The 19,584-nt window shown below is 36.0% G+C and overlaps 1 protein-coding gene across 1 annotated transcript in view; it reads right to left on the bottom strand.

Moving 5' to 3' along the window:
• THSD7A (thrombospondin type 1 domain containing 7A) overlaps positions 1 to 19,584 on the bottom strand; it is a 486,308-nt gene that overhangs the window by 223,831 nt on the left and 242,893 nt on the right. The window contains exons 3-4 of the mRNA XM_007982032.3: positions 15,699 to 15,947; positions 12,900 to 13,081 (exon numbers count right to left, since the gene is read on the bottom strand). Of these exons, the coding sequence (XP_007980223.3) occupies positions 12,900 to 13,081; positions 15,699 to 15,947 (431 nt within the window). The remainder of the gene's footprint in view (positions 1 to 12,899; positions 13,082 to 15,698; positions 15,948 to 19,584) is intronic.

Raw genomic sequence — 19,584 nt, 5'->3', positions numbered from 1 at the left:
GATCTTGAACTCCTGGCCTCAAGTGATCTGCCCACCTCAGCCTCCCAAAGGCCTGGGATTACAGGCATGAGCCTCCACAGCTATCCTTTAAACCCTATGTTTTTATGTATGTAGTTACTATAATTATTATTTTAACAACAAGGGCTAAGTTTTCTCAGGCATAAAGCTGCCTATCCAAGGGCATTTTAGATCCCCAGAAATCCTGTGGGATATAATGGGCAGATGAATCAGTGCGGCATCCCAAGGGTTGCGCAATGGTGAAAGTGTTGTTTTTAGAGTAACCTAACAATCTGAGGGTTACTATAAGCATCTTCATCAGAATCCTTTGGCAATGGAGTACTGCTTAAAATTCACAAGGCTTCTGAATCACAAAGGAAGGGAAGCTGTAATTATTCTGACTACCATACATATAGAAGTAAAATTAATTATATTTATTCTTATTCTAAAATAATACAATGAAAGCTTTAGAAAAGGTCTATTTTTTTTTCCCCAAGAAAGGAACAATTTTGTATATAATTTTAGCCCATGGCAGGATTTTAACACATACTGTAAAGAGACAGTATTATTTGCTCTCCATTATGTTTTTCAACTAGCAAGCTAATATACAATTAGCCTTTATTGCATGCTAAAGATTTGGAGTGAAACTGTTATTTAAAAAATTCCCTTTTCTCAATTCAACCAGAAAAGTAAACACATAAACAAAAGCAATTAATATTCATTTGGCATATAATAAATGCAAGGCCTTATGCTAGGAAATGATTTACATATGTTACATATGTCATCTCATTAAGCTTTTGAAAGGAAAGAAAAGCATAAGAGATAAAGAATGAATTAGTGCAAAAGATAGGTTAATTCAAAATGAAACCTTATAAATTAAATGTCCAGGAAGTCAACATCCTCTAACTGAAGGCATTTCTCTGTCTTTTTAAAAGATATTTCCAAAGGATACAATTAGCAAACGTACCCAGACCTCTGCTAAGAATGCAAGTTGTACTAAAGAAGTTTAGGGAAGGATAAAACACTATGCCCTCTCTCAGAAGCTTAAAATCTTGGGAAGTTGGTATGAATAGAATAGAATCATATGAAATCAAATGGCAAATCAAGAAATATGGCAGGAAAGGGCTATACAGACTTTGGATAAAGGAAGGTGATTAAGGTCTTGCAATTTGTAAAAGATTTTTTAAAAGAGGAGATATTTGCATAATTGGGACAATGGTTGAAGGTATTTCAAGGCAGAAAATAGAGGAGTAGCAAAAGAAAAGGAACTGAAATAGCATTGGTTTTGCTTCAATGGATAGGTGATGCTTAGCTTAGAGAGAGTTCTTGTACATCCACGGATACAACGCAGCCTCCGACACTGAGGACATGTAGCTTTGTCAAGTACAGAAAATGTAAAATTGTAAAGAGGTACAACCAGTGTATATAATTACAAGAATATAGAATACTACTTTGAGTTCTTGAATTGCATTCAATGTGCCATTTTTTTTCTTAAATTAGCTCCCCCAATAAGAGACATTTTTAGAGGATTTCAAATTTAGAATATGAGCTGCATCCTTGTCTTTTGAGCATATTTTTGTGTGCAATAAATGGTGAGACCTTTCTAAGATGAATCTGTTGTTATGGTTTTCTTTTCCCATTGCTATTCTCCTTGGTTTATTTCCCTTTTTTATCGCCCATTGCTTTTAGAAGGAATAAATATTAATGAGTTCTACAATGTAGTTTGCACTCCTCTGTTAACACTGGAGAGAGTAGCTACTCCCTATTGAGCAATCATCAGCAAGGCAGGGAACAACCAGCCCTAGCCACAAACCATTTCTTTTATATCTTTAGATAGCAGGAATGTGCCTCTGAAAAAAATGCTATTCATTCGCCAGTGCACATCCCTATCCCTGAGTACTCATTTCAAAGTTCCTCCTGGCACTATCATTCATCTACAACGAACTCGATGAAATAAGTGCTTAAGGGTTACAAAAAGCACGGATACTATAGTCACTTGATAGTGTCAGGTTAGATGACATTTTACCCACCATCTTTCTTTCATTAATGGAAGGTCCTGTATTAACTGCTATGGCTTCTTTCCATCTCAGGTTACAGGTATGAAGTAAGATGAAACAGTATCTGTCCTTCCCTAATTTCTCAGCTTAAATACTAACAAGGTCTTGTGAGTTTTTAAAGATTTAGAGCCCAGGGATCTAAAACTGGGGGGTCAAAGAATGTAGAAAAGACTAATATTATAACTGAAAGGTCCAGTTCACTTAGGAAAATATATAGTGACTTTTTCTAGTCATTCCATTCTTCCCAATTACACATCTAGAGCTATGGGGGAAGCAAGGCTTTTCAAGACACAATGCATGTTTTTCTGTTTCTCAAGTTAAAGTAGTCATTCTCATTGGCTGTAATAGAGGCCAAAAATCTATGTTAGAATTAGGGGTAGATTTACTGAGAAGCCCATAAAGCTTAAGGTTTGGGCTCTTCTAAGGCCCTGGCAGAGATGTGAGTGAGGGATCTTTAATTTGGAATTTTGCAATCTGACTTTTGTTGTTGTTGTTGTAACAATTAGGCCTCTCTAAATCGCATGAGCTTTGGGGCCCAAAGCACTCTCATTAGTTGTATGGTAAAGTCAACTCTTGATTATGAACAGTGACAATCCTTGTAAAAAAACAAATTCCTGCCTCATTCAGGACCTATAGAATTACAACCCCAGTGGGTAATATCCAGGAAAGTTTGCATTTTCTTAAAGCATCCAGGTGATTCTTAAACTGTATTTTGAGGAGATATGCTTTAGAGAAAACAAATTCACCTGAGGAATAAGGGTACAGATTTGTTAAGGATGGACTATGGTGTAGTGCACTCTCAGGGATTAGACAGCCCCAAACTGACAGATTCATACAAGTCACCCTATGTCAGCCTTGTGAAGGATCACATCAGGAAGCTATCAAGTCTACTTTTTAAAAAAATCACCATAAAATACGATGCAGCCGTTAAAAGAATGAAATCATATCCTTTGCAGGGACATGAATGGAGCTGGAGACCATTATCCTTAGTAAACTAAGACAGGAACAGAAAACCAAATACTTCATATTCTTACTTATAGGTGGAAGCTAAATGATGGGAACACATGAATACATAGAGGGGAACTACACACACTGGGGTGTTTTGGAAGATGGAGGGTGGAAGGAAGGAGAGGATCAGGAAAAATAACTAGCTAATGGGTCCTGGGCTTAATAGCTGGGTGATGAAACAATCTGTACAACAAACCCCCATGACACAAGTTTAACTATGTAACAAACCTGCACTTGTATCCCTGAACTTAAAATACAAAGTAAAATAAAATAAAAACATAAAAATTATATCTTCAACGTCCACATCAGTGTTGTACCCTAATAATTATTCAATAAGTGTTTGCTGAGTGAATGAAAAAATAACAAGTGAGATACCTAAATTTGCAACCCTTCCTCTACTGTAATTGATGTTCAGAAAAACAACATTTGGGGAATGAACACAGGATGAGTTTAACGTTAAATCCTTGCAGGTGTGTGTTCCCGGCATACACATTTAATCTTTGAAGCAACCAAATAATTAATATAATGTCTTAATAAATGTAATTAATATTGTCATTATCATTATCATTATTATTACTACATTTTAATAGTGGGCATTTGGGACTTAACCGTGGGAATTTATAAGTACTCATTATACTTCATCTTGTTAGAGATATTCTATTGTTTGTAACCTATTAAAATATTTCTGTGTCACAAGATTATTATCCAATGTTTTATTATTAGCTTAATATTACTCATATACTTTATTAGTATATCATCCATGACTTTGTACAAGACACCAAGATACACCATGAATTTTTTGATCTTGTTTAGGTAATAATTTCTTTGCTAATGTCATTTTTGTCTTTTCCATTAGCAAACTGGGAAAAACTAGAATGATAAAAAGAGAGATAGGTTTGAAATACTCATGAATTTTCAGATGCTTCTATCCTTCAATTTTAGAAGTTGGCAATTGCTTTCATGCTTCATTGAAAAATATCAATTTGGTAACATGATTGTTTCTGAATTTTACATTTGTGAAGATTATCCTTCACTCTAAAAATATTGGAGAAAATTCTGGGCATTTTTTTATTATCTAAGAAAATGTTCTATCAAATGCCATTTAGTTGATTCAACCTCTTATTCTCCTGAATAGTTTTGACACTGAACACATATATGGTAAATTAATCTTATGTTATTTCCTTGATAAAATATGATGTTTACCTGTGCTTTGTCTATAAAGGTGGCATTGTTGACTAGAAGATATTAATATACCGTGTGATCTGTTAGTCTGCTGACATATTTTCCAGCAGGGGTGACTGTTCGGACTGAATAGTTCACACTCTTAGTTTGGTCACTGTAAACATTTGTAATACAGCTGATTTGTCTCCCAGATGCAGCTTATAGTTAAAACAAAATAATTTTCTGTAATAATCTTTTAGTTTGACATTTTAAAGCTCCATTTCTAGTCTTTATTTAATATCAGATAGTCCATGTAAAAAAATCGGTATATTTTTTCTTATTTAGTACTTCTATTAAATTGATTAAATTTTATCCAGCCTCTTATTTTTTTCTATTGGATTGGAAAAATATATACGCACATTACTTAATTATTAATACTTGATTATGTTACTGTATAGTAATATATAATTATACAATAATATATTAATAGTTATTAAACAAAAATATGTATTATTACTTAATAATTATGCTTAAATGTTTAACATGCATAGTATTAATAAAATAGAAGGGTGTTCAATATTTCTACCTTTTTCCTAAACAACATACCCCTTATTGTTTTCTATCCTATATTACTTTTGTTCATCAACTAATTGCGCTTTGTAATATTAGCATTGCTTCACACATATCTCTGCTTAATTAGACTATCCATGTGTTTACCAAATTCTTTGCTCATCTTTAATCAATCCTTCTTGGTTTGATTTCCTTCTTCTTAAATATCCTTTGGTAATTTTTCAGTGAGGGTTTATTGGAGGCAATCCCTTTCACCTTTGTCTACATTTTGCTCATATTTTTGAAAGTTAGGTAGCTGGGTAAATAATTCTACATTGCCAGTTACTTTCCTCTCAGTACTCTGAATATATAATTAGTGTTGTTTCGCTTTTCTGTAGCTGCTGAAAATTTCACTATTAATTTGTTAATTCCTTTGTAAATAATCTTTTTCTTGTTTCTATTCCTTTTAACAAATCTTTGTAGTTGTTGAGCCAAAATCTCACTACATTTTCTCTAGTGCAGGTATTTTATTATCCTGCTTGAAAATTCCTGTTTTTCTTAATTCTGTATATCTGTGTTTTTTACCTCTTCTGGAACATTTTCTCTCCCTTTGATTTGATTGTTATATTCTGAACCTTCTTGTTCAACTTTGTATGACTATTATCCTCACTTTTATTTTCAACTTCTATTCAGTGTTGCATATTCAATAATTTCCTTATGTTTGTCTTCAGTTTATTAATAACTCTTTAGCTCAATCTGTCCAAACTATCCATTTATTTATTTCCAATTAATGTGTTTTTCGGTTCTAAAACTACTATTTTAAAAAATTGGTCTTTTTTATTCTGACTCATTATTTTTAATCTTGTAAAGTTTTTCCTTTAAATCTTTAATAAGTTTTTAGCATTTTATGGTCTCTATCTGCTTTTTTGTTTGTTTTGAGACAGGGTCTTTCTCTGTCACCCAGGCTGGAGTGCAGTAGCACAATCTTGGCTAACTGCAATCTCCACATCCTGGGCTCAAGAGATCCTCTTACTTCAGCCTCCCATGTAGATGGGACTATAGGTGCATGCCATCACACCTGGCAGTTTTTGTATTTTTTGGTAGAGACAAAGTTTCACCATGTTGCAGAGTCTGGTCTCGAACTTCCAGACTGGAGCTATCCACCCGCCTCAGCCTCACAAAGTGGTGGGATTACAGGCGTGAGTCACCATACCTGGCCTCTATCTGCTATTTCTAATACAGTATTTCCAATCTTGGGATTCTAATCTTACTCTTTGTTAGGCATTTTAAATCTCATTTATGATGGATTATTTTTCCTTGCATAATTCATAATTTTGGATGGTGTAGTTTACAGGGTAAATCCTGTGCCTTAGGTTAAGGTATTCTCATCTAGAGAGTTTTTGCATTTGTTTATTTCAGGCATTCTAGTAGTATCAGTGGAATGATAAAATTTCTTATATTAATTTCTCAGCTTTGCAGTTTTTGGACTCATGGAAGTAAGCATAAATTTGAAACTAAAACCAATATGAATACAGGCCCATAACCAGAATTATTAGTGAGTCTTATTTTTCTCCTAAGTGAAGCCTGAGGCTGACCTATGTAATTGTCACTTCCCTCTACAGGAAAGTTGAGTTTCTCTACTTACTTGATTATCCTTTGAGATTAATGAAGTGATGCAGTATTTTTGCCTGTATTCTCTTTCTCTGGTTAAAGTTTCTGTGTCATGCTCCTTATTGTCTTCACTCCTCCTAGGTTCCCAAAATGTGTAACCCTTTTCCTGTACCATCCCCACCCAAGGGCAACCACAGAAAGCATCAGAAGCTCAGCCTTGCTGGTTTGTTCTGGGGAATCATTTAGTCAAGACCTCAGTTCTGCCCTTAAGGTCATTTAAAACAACATTGGAAAAAATATATATGCACATTACTTAATTATTAATAATTGATTATATTACTGTATAATAATACACAATTATAGAAATATATTAGTAGTTATTAAACCAAAATATGTATTTTTACTTCATAATTACTCTTAAATTTTTAACATGCATAATGAGCTAATAAAATAGAAGAGTGTTTAATGTTTCTACCTTTTTCCCCAAACAATATATTCCACGTGCGTGAATCTTGACGAGGTGTTATATAAAGGCTATTTTTTCATGTAAACTAGTTTGTCACATAGCTTGAATAGGAACAGAAGAGTAATTTATAAATAGGTATCTTCAGGCAAATAAAGTTAAGTAATGTGCCTAAGAATACATGCCAAGCAGAAATGAAAACCAGGTTTCCTGATTTCTATCTGGGGTTCTATTGAAAATAGCCTTAAGATGAAAAGTTAAAAGACTTTTAAACTATATACCATAATTAGAAAAGATAAAAGAAATAAAAAGTGTTCTCTTAAATTAATGTCCAAATTGAAAACAAGGTGTGCGAATCTTGACTCATTTCATTTGATCTAAGGACTAGATCATGTGTCCTCTATTCAAATTCAGAGGTGTAAACAGTTCAATATTGAGAGATAAAAGGCAGTATGAGTGTGAATATAGCCTCTTTGTGAAACAGAATTTAAGGAAGTGGGGGTGGATATCAGAAATATTCAAGAGAAAATTTTCAGAGAAATTAAAAGAGATTGTACCATTTTATAAAGGGGACAATAAATATATCAAACAGCAAATGTTTACTAAAAACCTACCAAGTTAAAGGTATAAAGCACAGTACTCATGTTTATTTGACTTCTGAGCTGCCTCATGATATGTTTCTCTGATTGCTTTTTTGGTTGAATACTTCCTGAAGTCTCATCAGTAAGCTGTTTCACCAATAAAAGCTCTTACGTTACCTCTGGGTAGACCACTAACTACCTTAATCTAATTCCCAGCATGAGTTTTTATTACCTTTTACCCCAGTAGCTGAACCTCTTGACATCTCACTTCCCATTTTGTAGTCTACTGTTCACAGAGTAATTTCATACGGTAAAAGCTGTTCTCTCCCACAACATATCCAGAGGACTGTCTAATGAGGAGGCTCTGATTCCTTTGGGGATTCCTATATTTTAATTATTATATACAGTAAGCCCTCACTTAACATCACCAGTAGGTTCTTGGAAACCTTAACTACTCATCCCTAAAAGGGAATTCATTTCTCCATAGGCTAATTGATACAAACAAGAGAGTTAAGTTTCCATGGCATATTTCTGGTCACAAAAACATCACTACACTTCTAAATAAAGACCAAAACACTTTTAATATTAAACATTGAAATAAATCTAAGCTATACGTACACTTAAGAAAGATTAAAAACAAGTAAGATCATTTATTACGTAATTATTCCAGTCCAGGGTTGTGGGTGGCCAGAGCTTACTCCATCAGTTTAGGGAGCAAGGTGGGAACCGTGGCTGGACAACACACCATCCCATCTCAGGGTGCGCTCACACACACACACACCCACACTCACTCAGACAGGGACTCTATAAACATGCCAGTTCACTTGATGTGAACATTTCTGAGGCATGTAAGCAAATCAAAAGACCCAGAGAAAGCCCATGCAGACATGGGAGGAACACGTAGACTCCATAGAGACAGTAGCCTCAGCTGGGAATCGATTTTTTTTTCTTGTCAATGTTATGACAAAATGTTCATCGACAAAATAGCATTATTTGAGGACCTGCTGTATTATTTTCCAGTGCTTTTTACATCCCACTGTATTTACACTGCACTGTGTTTCCAACCTGTAGCCATCATGGGTTCTAGTTCTTTTTCATTTCACATTAAAATGAGCAGAAAGTGGTATGCTTAGAAATACAATAAATTATGGAGTGTTTATACCTATATTATTCTCAAAAAGTATTCCTAGCCAAACTTTATATGCCTGTTTGTATAATTATAATATCATAGTGAAAGTTTTAGAAATTTAAAAATCTTGTTTTCCTGTAATTTACATCTCTATAAGGGCATTATAGAAAGTCAAAAAATATGAAATCATTTTTCTTCGTGGGACAGGTTTGATATATTTTTAGCAAAATAGAAAGTAAAAATAAACCATTCCCTTTCCTAAATGACCTAAGGATTGCATCTGAGAATCTACTGAGACTCTCTTAGGTATCAGCGACCCATGGTTCCCTGATACACACTTCGGGTGGAACTATCATGTAAAATATTCTCATCTACCTTTTGTTTCAAAAGTGAGGAATAGGAAAGACACAGCACAAGACTTCAGCACACTCTGATATTTACTTTCTAAAATAACAGGGAAATAGCACCATAAGCATAGCCTTTCTTTTCTTTTCTCTTTTTCCAAAAAGCTTTTGCCAAAGTGGGTTTGTATGTGGAAATTGTAGACAAAATACAATGATAAATAATTTACTTTCCATTTAGCAATGGTATGACTATTTTATTTTCTTATTTCTTTGTTGAGCATGAGGAAATGTGAGTTCTTTACTTATCTTTCCATCTATCCATTCACAGTTCAATCATTCATCCCTCTGCCTATCTTCCCATTGATTCTCTAATCCTTTCTGCTGCTATATCTCATTCTATGTCATCATACAGGCTTATTATCCAGGCTGTCTTTCTTAATAACCCTCAATCTCACAGACAATATCTAGATTTTAGTGTGGATTTTTAATATGTTTTCTACAGAGTAATGCTCTTAAGTTTCCTATAAGTCACTGTAAGCTTAATGGTGACTTATAGCCAATACTTTTAGTTTCTCTCATTTAAAAACGTGTTCAATCTGTACTAAATGGAAGAATTTCTTGAGTTACTGCAGGTAAAATCTACTTTCATTTTACTTTGAACTCTAAAAAGAATCAATTTACTTCCACGCATCCAACGATCAGCAACATGTTCATCAGCTCTCTAGGACTCATGCAGAAAACCTCCCCACAGGCAAGACCTCTTCCTGTCATGTTCTGATAAGGTAGATTTCACGCCAGCATAAGCTGGACATTCTTCACAGCCTACTGGAAATCTGATCAGCTGGCTGAACAAAAACTTTCAAGGGTTTTACTACTGACATTCTCAGTAGGGAACTTGTGGAGCCTTTCTTCTACGGAAATGATATAGTAGAAATTCTGCTCACCTGAATATTGTGGGGGGATTGTTGTCAGGATTGGGAGGGTTACCTACAGCGAAGAGCAGTGCAATAATAAAATATAGACATTGTCTAATATCGGTTAGATATATTTTTTCCTATTGTTTACAGGTGCTATCTCCAATTTAGGATATGTTCTGATGATAGAATTCCACTGACACAAACAGCATACCAAATTGTGAATATTATACTAAAGACCTTGTGAGTACTTTAATATGATACATTTTATTATTTTGGAAATTAAATATATTAACTCCAAGGATGAGAATTTTTCTGTCCCTTATGGTATGCGTCATTTAGTAGTAGGGAATATACCAATAAGTAAAGTCATTAATGCTTTCTGCCTTTGTGCTAAGGTAGTCATTACCATTCCCTTGTGTAACACAATGCACCAAGTTAATAAAGGAAGTTTACATAAATTTCATATCACTTGCTTTTAGTATTTTTTGTACTAAGAAATTGTATTTTTGAGTTAAACTGTTTTATTTTGTGTTAGGGTCTTTTTCACATGTTGGTTATATGTGAAAACAAGTCATCTAGAGAACACAGGGTGTGAATCTGCAAAAAGAACAGTGTAGATTGTTCTTTAAGTAAAACTGAGTTGTTCGTAGTACAGGTTGTTCATGGTTACACAGTCATGGATTCTTGAAATGACTGTCTTCTTATTAGCTAGGGGAGTTGTTTTGAGGGATTTCTCTCTTTTGTAAGATAAGCTTTCATTCTTTCATATGAACATGACTGAACATAGAGTGTGAATAATCTTCAAGCCCACAGTCTAATTGTTCTCCATTCACACATATTTATAGACTTCGCATGTCACCCCTGGGATACTGATATACTGAATATGTTTCCTATTGGGAAATGTTAAGTGCTCCCAGAGAGAAACTAACAGAGTCTAAATTTGGTGGAATAAATGCTACATTTTTAGGGAGAATCAACTGTTTGTGCAAAGACTTTAAGAAGTTCATTAGTATTCTTGGCATATGATATGAAAGGACACACATTCCTAAATTATTCATGTTACATATTTACATGATAAATATTAATTTTAGGTGAATTAATTACTTCCATATCTATTGACCTTTGCTTTGGCATTTGCTTTAGTCTAACAACTACATCTTAATAATGATATTCTTTCAGTTTTCCTTCTTTATCTGTGACTTTTTTGGTGTCTGCAGTGGTTTAGCAGTGGTCGGGGGGGAGCTCTAAAAGAAAATGCTTTAAAAAAATACCCAGTTGCAATTCAGAATTCCGAAGGATCTTTGGAAAGTAATAACCTACAGGACATAATTGACATTCCAAAACTAAAATCCGATCTACCTCTAGCAATGAAATTATACTACCCTGGAAAGACTGCTATCATAAATCTACTTAAGAGTGTTAAAATGCAGCCATTAAAGTGGCCAAGAAAATATTAATGTACTAACATTACATGTTTTATGCTACTTCCTTATAACCTCAAGATACATTAGTAGTAAAATGTATCCCTCGGCTAGACTCCTAAATGAGTTGACATGCTGTGTAAAGTTAGTGGATACAGAACAATTAAATTTTGAAAGTTGCAGCTGCAAAACTTCAGTTTTTATCTTCTATGAATTACTGGTCACTGGTGTCAGTCTTTTTTGGGAGGGGCAGAGAAGCCATCTCTTCTTTGGTTTTTAAAACATTCATTTCTCTTGGTTCTTTATCACATTTTCTGATCAGTTTTGCTCATATTCCTTCCCAAAATATTCTCCTTTTTTGTTATTTCATTTAGTGGTATCAAAGAGGGCCTTTATCCTTGTTCTTTTTCTACCAAGGTATTTTCTAGGAAATCCAATCCTGTCCTCTCATCTCCTCCCCTCCCCGCCCCTCTCCATAACCTGCCAAATACAACACGCTCATCTTTATTGGTGAGATTTGTCCTTTGTTTTTGTTTTTCTTTAGCGTTGTGCTTTAATACACACTGTTCCCTTGCCTGAAGGGAACTCCCTCTTGCACTCTTGCCATGCTTCCCTGTAAGTAGTGTCTCTGTCATCACTCAGCTCAAGTGCCACTCCCTCCATAAAGGGCTCTGTTTCTACTACTCCCTTACGCTCATTCTGAATCTTGGTTGGATGGCATACATATGGCATTTTAATTACTTGTTTGTCTACATGCTCTCCTGATGACTTTGAGGACTTTCATGACATGCAATCTGTATTGGTATTTCTATCCTCACTCTCTTAAACAAATTGTATATGTTGATATACGTTCAATGTGCCAGTGAAAGAAGTCCTGCTATTCCTCAGACAGGAGGATAAAGACTGCTGACAGTACTGCTTAAAAATGTTCATATTTGTATGTGAACTTAAGATCTACTCATTCAATATACACTTGATCCAATAATTATGATAATTTTAGAGTCATATTAATTAATATCTAAAATATATAGTTTTAGCTTGGGCCATATTGGATTCACTTATTCTTTTGTACACTTAATACATCTGGTCCTGAAACAGATATAATTAAAAAAAAAGATATATCTGTCAAACAATTGAAGAGTTTTAAAAAGTGCCTTTGGGTTAAAGATTTCTTTTACTGTAGTTTCTATTCTGTACTTATTTAAATCGAAATTGACAATTTTATTCAGTATCATAATTAACTTATTTTTAACCACATTTTTTCCAAATAATATTTTTTTTTTGACAAGCAGGTTTTACTTCTTATATAATTTTGGAATTTAGAATATATATTTGCATGATCTGTGTATATTTACAAATAAATTTTTATTCTAGTTTTAAATTATTGTTTCTAAAGTTTGATGCAGAGGTTGAGTCAAGAAGGCCTTTGTCAAAATTTTAAAGAAACTTGTCAGTAAACCAGAACTGATCAAAGATGGAGTTGTACTAAATATTTTCACAACCATAATGTGGATTACTTGTTTACCATAGTGAATACCAACCACAATGTGAACAGAAATGCAGTTCTCATGCCCCAGATGGCTGTGTATATATCCCTTCAGAGCCATCACATGCTCAGTCAGTCTTTATAAGTGAATTCTTGAGAAGAAAGCAAAGGTTACCTTCTTTGTTCTTGTGGGTATTTAACTGTGAGAGGAGGTTTTCATTGGCCTGCACGCAGTACACCTCTCGGGTCTGGATGCCGCCGCCACAGAGGGCCGTCTGGTTGCCGCGTCTCTTGTCCTGCTGACTGAGCAAAGGGTCCACACGGCACTCAGTCCATTCCGTAGTTCTCCAGCCATACCTAAATAAAGAAAACACCAGCAGCAGCAACCATAATTACTGAATGACATGTTTCTCTACTCCTGTCACACTTTTTTTTTAATGAAAATTAGTCTCAAAAGCATTTTCCTAGCGAATCCATCATAGATTACATGTATGGTGCATATTTGGTTTCAATTCCTTCTTTATGCTCTGCAGTGCTCCATTTAATGAGGGGTTAAATTTAGGGTGATCCTGTTTTAATTGCAATTACTGGAAGTTACTTATAAATATTTTATGAAAACGGAGCATACTGCTGAAAACATGAAATTTTATGTTCAATTAAGCTGAACCCAGGCTTGCCCTTTCTTGTTGCCTATAAACAAAGGAGGATTGAATATGAAAATGGGAAACGTTCTGAGTGATGATGAACCAAAACATTTGCTTTGCCTTTTACAAAATAAATGAAAACTGCACAGTGTAGCAAAATTATAATTGTGTATTAGGGTTAAAAATTATAAGAGAATAAATCAGAGTTTTCTCTTTATTGTCAAGAGTAAGTTTTTTTTTTTTTTTGTAGCACTGAGCATTCCTAATGAGTGCTGATACATGATGTAAAGAGCTGGCACTTCTCATCAGTGGAGCACAGGAAAGAAGATCTTTGATGCTCAATTAAAGCTCCAATCAAGATTATGATGTGAGAGAAATGTCAGGGGATTGTCAGTCCAACATGTGATTGAAGGAGATAGCTAGGGAAACCTTTCCCGACGCCACCGAAGATAGGAAGTGATGGCATTTCTCCATCTCAAGGAAAATGGATATTGTAAAAGCACAAAGAAAATGACTCATGTAGCACTTTGTGTCACTTTAACCAAGATGCTTCCTTAGTAATCAGATGAACAGCCAACATAGGTGCAAATGGATGTGCTAATATTCATCTGAATCAGGCAGAAGGTTAAACGGCCCTCAGATGTCTAATCTAGATCCTTCACTCTGTCAATGGTAAGGTTTTGTGACAGTAAAGATGAACTTCATGCATGTTTTTAAATTTTATAAGTGGGTATTTGTTGCTTAACGAATTGTGGGACTGGGTCATGAAGAAATAACATCTGACATTAATTTATAAAGGAAGTGCAGCACTCAGGTCAATTCTAGAAACACAGATAATTGATGCCTGGTTTGGGGATTGAAGGGGGAAGGAAGCAAAACCAAATAGACCATTTGTTAAGGGAGTTGCAATAAGCGTTTTAAATAAATTGAAGTTCTGATTTAGGTCCTGCCAAAAAGTCCAATGAGAGGAATAGTCTTTCAATAATGTAAATTGGTTACACATTCTGTGAAAAATGTTACCCCAAAAAAAGGGCATGGAGAAAGATCTTGAAGGATATATATTTATTTTGTTAATTGTGTTTGAATATCTGAGAAGAAAAAGAATAAAGCACCTAGCTTGCAACAAAAATAGAAGAAACTCATAGGAGAGAAAACACAGGAAATCCTGGCAACTTCCTTGAGCCTATTATGTGGAAAGGAACCAGAACAATCAGTGGGATAGGCAGAGACATTGGGGAGGAAATTCTCTGTGGAGGTTTCAGTCACTTTTTACATTAGAGCACAACGGATGAGTCCAAAGTGCTGCAGAATTATATATCTGGTATAAAACATTACTTTCGTTGTTGTTATAGGAATAGTAGTAGTAGTAATTTGCCTCCCCACTGGTTCTTGAAGATCTAGCTATATGCATGTTCTTTAAATGTTTGGGATAATCCAGAGATGCTCTCAATGAAGTTCACACATCTCTATTGAAAAACTAATATAAGTTGCTTTATAAATATCCTATATACAGATTAAGCTGAAATATTGCTATTACCAAAATAATTCACAATAATAACTTGGAAATTATATTTTAATACTGTCATACTGCCAAATGTTTCAGAATGTGTCTTATTTAATCTGAATTCAACGAATATTTATTGAACACTTATTTTGTACCAGGTACTGTGATATATGCTAGTAATTAAACAAAAAGCAAACAAGCAAAAAACCCAACCCCTTTCCTAATATTAGCAAGCACAGTCTTTGTCCTCATGGAACTTAAAGTCTCATTATTTTGATGTCGTATTTTGCTCTATTGAACAGGATTTGTTATACAAAGTACTGAATTTTAATAGCTAATGATAATCTATATTTAGAAAGTTTATTTTGCCTTGTGAAATGGAGGTTGACAAACTGTGGCCCAAGATCAAATCAACCTGCCACTTTTTTTTATATATCTAAATAAAATTTTAATGGAACACAGCCACACTCAGTTGTTTACGTATTACCTCTAGCTCCAATAGCAGTGTTGAGTCATTGCAATAGAGACATATGTGGCCAGCAAAGCTTAATGTTTTAACTATCTACCCCTTTACAGAAAAATTTTGGCAACTCCTATTATAGAAAATACATAAACATAGAATGGGTGCTAAAAATTTCATGGAGATTTAGTTTGTCAGAGACACTTTTACTCTGTAAAATCAGTTTTTTTTTTTAAGGATACTCTTTGTAAAGATATATTTTTGTGTGTGTAAAAATTACTGTTGCTCAGAATACTGTTCAGTCAAAATCAAAGAGCTGAGCAAATGTCGTTTGGGCAGACACTACACCCTTCTTTATGTACTCACGTGGCACAGGGGGCAACTCCATCTCCTTGAGACAAACAGGGTTCTTTTTCCTCCAGTTCTGGACACTCCTTTTCACTGCCAATGGGAAACTGCCTGATGGTTCGTGTTCTTACACGCGTGCCTGCAGGGGACACCATGTCGTGGCATGTTTTTGAGCAGGGGCTCCACTCTGACCACTCAGAAACCTGGCACTCTTTGGTGATCACACAGGACTGGAAGGTCATTGGAAGCTTCTCTTGCTGGCAAAAGCTGTAAAAGAGCATTGATATTCTCATTACAGACTCACAGGCAGTTATGAACTTTGTCTTCTACACTCAAGAGTGAATCAAGTTGGGCATTTTTATTTCTACTTGGAGGTGTGATTCCAATTTCATTGAAAATACATAAACCTTTACGATGTGGAAAAGCAGTTAGACTCAAAGCTAGCATTTGCATATTCTTCTGTTTTCTAAGAGTTGTTAAACCATTCATAGGAAATAGAAAATAAAGTTAATTAAGTAAAATTAGCTAAAGCTAAGTTTACCATACTGTTCATTTTATTCATTTCAGATTTGTTTTAATTTAGAAAATGAGAAACCAAGAACTGTTAACATATGCTAATTTCCATTCTGTTTAGGGAATCAAGTAAATATGCCTGGATAACTGTGATGATTAATACTGAGTGTCAACTTGATTGGATTGAAGGATGCAAAGTATTGATCCTGGACATGTCTGTGAGGGTGTTGCCAAAGGAGAGTAACATTTGAGTCACTGGCTGGGAAAGGCAGACCCACCCTTAATCTGAGTGGGCACCATTGAATCAGCTGCTAGTGTGGCTAGAATATAAAGCAATCAGATAAACGTGAAAAGACTACACTAGCCTAACCTCTCAGCCTACACCTTTCTCCAGTGCTGGATGCTTCCTGCCCTCAAACATCAGACTCCAAATTCTTCAGTTTTGGAACTGAGATTGTCTCTCCTTGCTCCTCAGCTTGCAGACGGCCTATTGTGGGACCTTGTGATCATGTGAGATAATACTTAATAAACTACACTTTATATGTATCTATCTTGTTAGTTCTGTCCGCCTAGTGAACCCTGACTAATATAGTTTTGGTACCAGGAGTGGTTCTAGAGGGACAGAATATTAAGGATGGAGTTCTTTCATTGGTTTTGGGGTTTCTGGAGTTGGCTGCTTAATATTAAATCCCAAAATGCTAAGGACTCTACTTCTAATAGTATGGAGAACACTCATAATCCTTGGCATGAACTGTTTAGGGAGTTATGTAAAATAAATGCATTTGATGCTCCTGATTCATCACTCATGAGAGGCAAGGAGTTTAGTGACTCTATACATAATACCTTTGACCATAAATGGAGAACCAAGAAACATAATGAAGTTAGTTCATTGCTCCTAAGTTCAGTGGAAAAGTGATGAAAGAAAATGATGAACTCAGGAATTCTAACTCCTAGCTTCAGAAGCAGATACTGAGCTTCAAATCTACTAAGATTGTTTTGAGAGACTTATCTTCTGTTGAAAAAGAGCTGAAATTGTGGCAATACAGACACAAACTCTTATCATGCAAATGGGTCACCTGCAAGGAAAGGTGTATGCAAAGCCTCACCAGGTGTCTACTGTTAAAGTGAGGGCATTGATTGGAAAAGAATAGGACCCTGCAACTTGGAATGGGGACCTGTGGGAGGACTCTGATGAAACTGGGGACACAGAGTTTGTAAACTCTGATGAAACTTTTTTTTCCAGAAGAAACAACTTCTCTATCCCCAGTATTGGCAACATCCCCTCTCCAACCCATGCTGCCATCAGCCTTTCCACCTTTGTCTGAGAAGATAAACCCTGCACTGCCTGAGGCAATGGTGATGGCCTCCCCTGAGGCAGTTGCCAGGCAAGATCATGTTGATTCTCCTCAGGAGCCACTCCCAACACCCCTGTTTGCTTCTACACCTATAACTAAAGTCCTGGCAGGCCCCTAGAGGTAAGGTTGAGTATGACCCATGAGGAGGTGTGCTATACTTAAGAAGAACTGCGTGAATTCTCTAATTAATATAAACAGAAATCTGGAGAACAGGCATGGGAGTAGATATTAAGAGTGTGGGATAATGGTGGAAGGAAGGTAGAGTTGGGTCAGGTTGAATTTATTGATTTGGGCCCACTAATTAGGCACTCTGCATTTAATGTTGTAACTTGGGGAGTTATAAAAGGTTCTAATGGTTTATTTGCTTGGCTAGCTAAAATATGGATACAAGATGCCCACTGTGAGCAAGCTGGAAATGCCTGATCTCCCTTGGTTTACTGTAGAGGAAGGGATCCAAAGGCTTAGGGAGATTAGGATGGTGGAGTGGATTAGTCACTTTAGACCTACTCATCCCAGCTGGGAGGTCTAGAAGATATACCCTTGACCAATGCCTTGCAAAATAGATTTGTGAGGGCAGCACCTGCATCTTTGAAAAGCCCTGTAATTGCTCTTCTCTGTATGTCAGATCTAACAGTGGAAACCACAGTCACTCAACTACAAAACTTAAATACAATGGGAATAATTGGATCCTGAGGTGGTATGGGCCAAGTGGTGGCACTCAACCATCAAAGGCAAGGTGGGCATAGCTATTGTAATGGACAGCAGAGGCAAAGCAGCAATCAGAATAGTCTGAGTCATGTAAACCTCTGGCATTGGTTAATTAATCATAGTGTTCCTAGAAGTGAAACTGATAGGAAGCCTACTGTATTCCTACTTAATTTATATAAGCAGAAAACTTCTAGGTCAAATGGACAAAATACATTTGAATCATAAAAACAGAATCATGGCCCCTCAATCAATTTCCAGATTTGAGCCAGTTTACAGATTCAGAACCTCTTGAATAAAAGGGAGGCCGGGTCACCTTGGGGAAGAACACCACTATATTATGTACAATTTATGCTGTTAATCTTTCTTCCATCCTTCCCTAAGAAAACATCTGGCCTTTTATCTGGGTAACTGTGCATTGGGAAAAGGGAAATGATCAGACATTTTGGGGACTACTAGACACTGGCTCTGAGTTGACATTGATTCCAGGGGACCCAAAATGTCATTGTGGTCCTCCAGTTATTGAGGTCAGGTAATTAACAGAGTTTTAGCTCATGTCTGACTAGTGGGCTTATTTGGATTTTGGAGGTAACACATTCCTCAATTGGTGTGTTAGTCTGGCCCATATACTGAATGACCTGAAAGACTGACAGTTTTGAGTGGGGTCCAGAACAGGAGAAGGCTCTGCAACGGGCCCAGGCCGCTGTGCAAGCTGCTCTGCCACTTGGGCCATATGACCCCCATATCCAATGGTGCTTGAGGTGTCAGTTGCATATAGGCATGCTGTTTGGAGCCTTTGGTAGGCCCCCATAGGTTAATCACATTAGAGGCCTCTAGGATTTTGGAGCAAGCACCTGCCATCTTCTACAGATAATTACTCTCCTTTTGAGAGATAGCTCTTGGCCTGTTACTGGACTTTGGTGGAAATTGAACATTTGATTATAGGTCATCAAGTCGCCATGTGACCTGAACTGCCTATCATGAACTGGGTGCTTTCTAACCCATCTAGCCATAAAATGGATCATACACAGCAGCATGCCATCATCAAATGGAAGTGGTATATATGTGATCAGGCTAGAGCAGGTCCTGAAGGCACAAGTAAGCTACATGAGGAAGTGGCACAAACGCCCACGGTCTCCACTCCTGCCATCCTGCCTTCTCTCCCCCAGCCTGTACCTATGACCTCATGGGGAGTTCTCTATGATCAGTTGACAGAGGAAGAGAAGACTAGGGCCTGGTTCACAGATGGTTCTGCATGATATGCAGGCACTACCTGAAAGTGGACAGCTGCAGCACTACAGCCCCTTTCTAGGACATCCATGAAGGACAGC

This window comes from Chlorocebus sabaeus, chromosome 21, assembly GCF_047675955.1.
Source record: "Chlorocebus sabaeus isolate Y175 chromosome 21, mChlSab1.0.hap1, whole genome shotgun sequence".
Lineage (NCBI taxonomy): Eukaryota > Metazoa > Chordata > Mammalia > Primates > Cercopithecidae > Chlorocebus > Chlorocebus sabaeus.
The sequence above is the reverse complement of the archived record's forward strand: the minus strand, read 5'-3'. Positions and strand labels throughout refer to the sequence as shown.